Source organism: Buceros rhinoceros, unplaced genomic scaffold (genome assembly GCF_000710305.1).
Source record: "Buceros rhinoceros silvestris isolate BGI_N320 unplaced genomic scaffold, ASM71030v1 scaffold24537, whole genome shotgun sequence".
Classification (NCBI taxonomy): domain Eukaryota; kingdom Metazoa; phylum Chordata; class Aves; order Bucerotiformes; family Bucerotidae; genus Buceros; species Buceros rhinoceros.
This window is the reverse complement of record NW_010421887.1, coordinates 3800-6156: the sequence shown is the minus strand read 5'-3', so window position 1 is coordinate 6156 and position 2357 is coordinate 3800. Positions and strand designations below refer to the sequence as shown.

General features: G+C 54.5%; 1 protein-coding gene across 1 annotated transcript; it reads left to right on the top strand.

Moving 5' to 3' along the window:
- Positions 1-567: 567 nt before the first annotated feature.
- On the top strand, positions 568-2357 carry MED20 (mediator complex subunit 20; the record flags this gene model as incomplete). The annotated part of the gene is made up of 2 exons (XM_010139863.1): positions 568-821; positions 2021-2357. Coding segments are annotated over 2 exons (470 nt in total), but the record flags the coding sequence as incomplete, so codon positions are not given.

The window sequence follows — 2357 nt, the reverse complement described above, 5'->3', positions numbered from 1 at the left end:
GTGCCCGGGCAGGTCCCTCTGAAATCCAGAGCAGCTGTTTTCTGCATTTGGAACTTGCACAGCTGCATCCATGGAAAGGCTTTTCTAACCTCTGTGGATAGGTGATATTTTTTTCCGGCTTTTGAAGTGTCGTTCAGGCTGGGCACGTCCTCTCTGGACACGCTGTGTTCCAGAGCACGGTGGGTGAAGGGCAGGAGGGGCAAAGCCCAGCTTTCCTCCAGTGGCTGTGGACAGCACGAGAAGCAGCAGATTCCAGCCCCAAGTCCGGGGATGGGAGGTGGGTGCTCTTTGCTGATCCCCCCACCAGTCTACTGGCGCTCCCGTGTCCAGCTCACCTGCTGGTCTCTGAGTCGTGCTGGCAGAAGATATATTTTTTCCCCTGTAACTTTAAATCTTAAGGAGGAAATACGGTCTGCTCAGGGAAGGGCCAGATGACAAAGCGTGTATGAGCGGTACGAAGACCTGGAGTTAAAGCAACAAGGAGGACAAAGGGAGAACCAGCTGTTTCTGTAAAGCACATACGGGGCTGTGGGGTTTGCAGCCCAGGTACCATCGCTCTCCTTCCAGGGCAGACGGGCAAGCTGATGTACGTGATGCACAACTCCGAGTACCCCCTCAGCTGCTTCGCTCTCTTTGAGAATGGCCCCTGCCTTATCGCAGACGCCAACTTTGACACCCTCATGGTGAAGCTGAAGGGCTTCTTCCAAAATGCCAAGGCGAACAAGATCGAGAGCCGGGGCACCCGCTACCAGTACTGTGACTTCTTGGTGAAGGTGGGCACGGTTACGATGGGGCCCAGCGCCCGCGGGATATCTGTGGAGGTGAGGATCATCTTGGAAGGCTAGAGAGAAATCCCCCGTCCTTTCCATGTCTCGGTCGTCTCGGTGGTGGTTGGTCCTAGGCAGGGTGTTTATCTCCTTTTCCCAACGAGGTTTAGCTCGGGCAGGTACTTGGGGGCTCAGCTGCAGCTACAGAAGGGCCCGTCACTGAAGCGTCAGTAAGCCAAGCCCTGGAGGGACACCATCGCACTAAAAAGCCGCTTACAGCCATGATGCCCAACCCCAGCAGCTCACTTCGGGTTAATGAGTGCAGCGAGGGGCTGAGACAACCTCTTCAGCGGCGCTTTTGATGCCCATTTGGGCTTTGCTTTTTTTCCCCTTCAGCGTACACGAAGGGACACGGGAGGGTCTAGGAAGGTGTTTGGGGAGATGCTGAGTGCAAGAGTGAGTCGAAGCTGTGGAAAAGCCTCAGCTGGGCTGGAAAGCTCAGAAAGATGCTGGGCTGCACTGGGAAGGGCAAAGCAGAGCAGGTGAGAGCCCAGACATCCAGCTGTACTGGTGCCTAACGGTCTTCATGATAGCGGAGAATTAAACGCTCAAAGGTCTTTCTAAATCAGAGCTTAAGCTGCTTCTACACACAGAGATCCTATTACCTGACACACAGTTCATCAGGCAGCTGTTCCTAGCCCGCGGGGAGGAGGATCAAGAGATGCAGACAGCATAGTGTCAGTGTTGCGGTTCACCTGGGCTTAAACAGAAGCTTGGTTTACCCTAAACTTGAGTTCAGGACCAGATTTGCTGGGTGGTCTGGCTGCTGCTGGCTTAGTCTAGTAGTTTTTTCAGGGTTTGTGTTAGGATCTGCTCCCAATTTGGGACCAGACTCATATTTAGTAAAACACTTGAAGTCCTTGAGTCCCATTGCTTTCTCAGTGCACCCCTGAAAGATGTCCCAGCCACACGAGTCATCGACCTACCAGCATGTGGGAGCGAGGTTTGGTTTTGGTAAAGCTTGAACCAGCGTCCCAAGACCTCCACTACTGGGGGTTTAATAAAAGCAGAGCCCTCAAGGGGTACGTTTTGCCTCTCTCTGCCTTTTGAAGGGGTTGCTTGCATGTTCCCAGCATGTCCTGCTCATTTATTTTTGTCCATCCTCGTTACATGCTAAATTCTCAGTCGTTGTTATAAAAAGCGTCCTGTCTCCTGCGTGGTCCGTGCTTGAGGACTGTGCTTTCCGTTGCCAGGTGGAGTACTGCCCCTGCGTGATAGCCAACGACTGCTGGAACCTCCTCCTGGAGTTCATGCAGAGCTTCATGGGGAGCCACACTCCCGGCATCCCGTCCGTGTTCGGTGCCAAGCACGACAGCATCTACAGCCCGGCGGACACCATGGTCCAGTACATGGAGCTCTTCAACAAGATCCGCAAGCAGCAGCAGGTGCCCGTGGCGGGGATCAGATGAGGGAGCTCCCTGGAGCCCGGCGCAGAGCGACCCCGGCCGCGTCTGCCACCCGTCCGGACCAGCAGACCCTCTGAAACGTGGCACTGGAGGCAGCCCAAGGTTGTTTTTTTTGCTTCTCAAT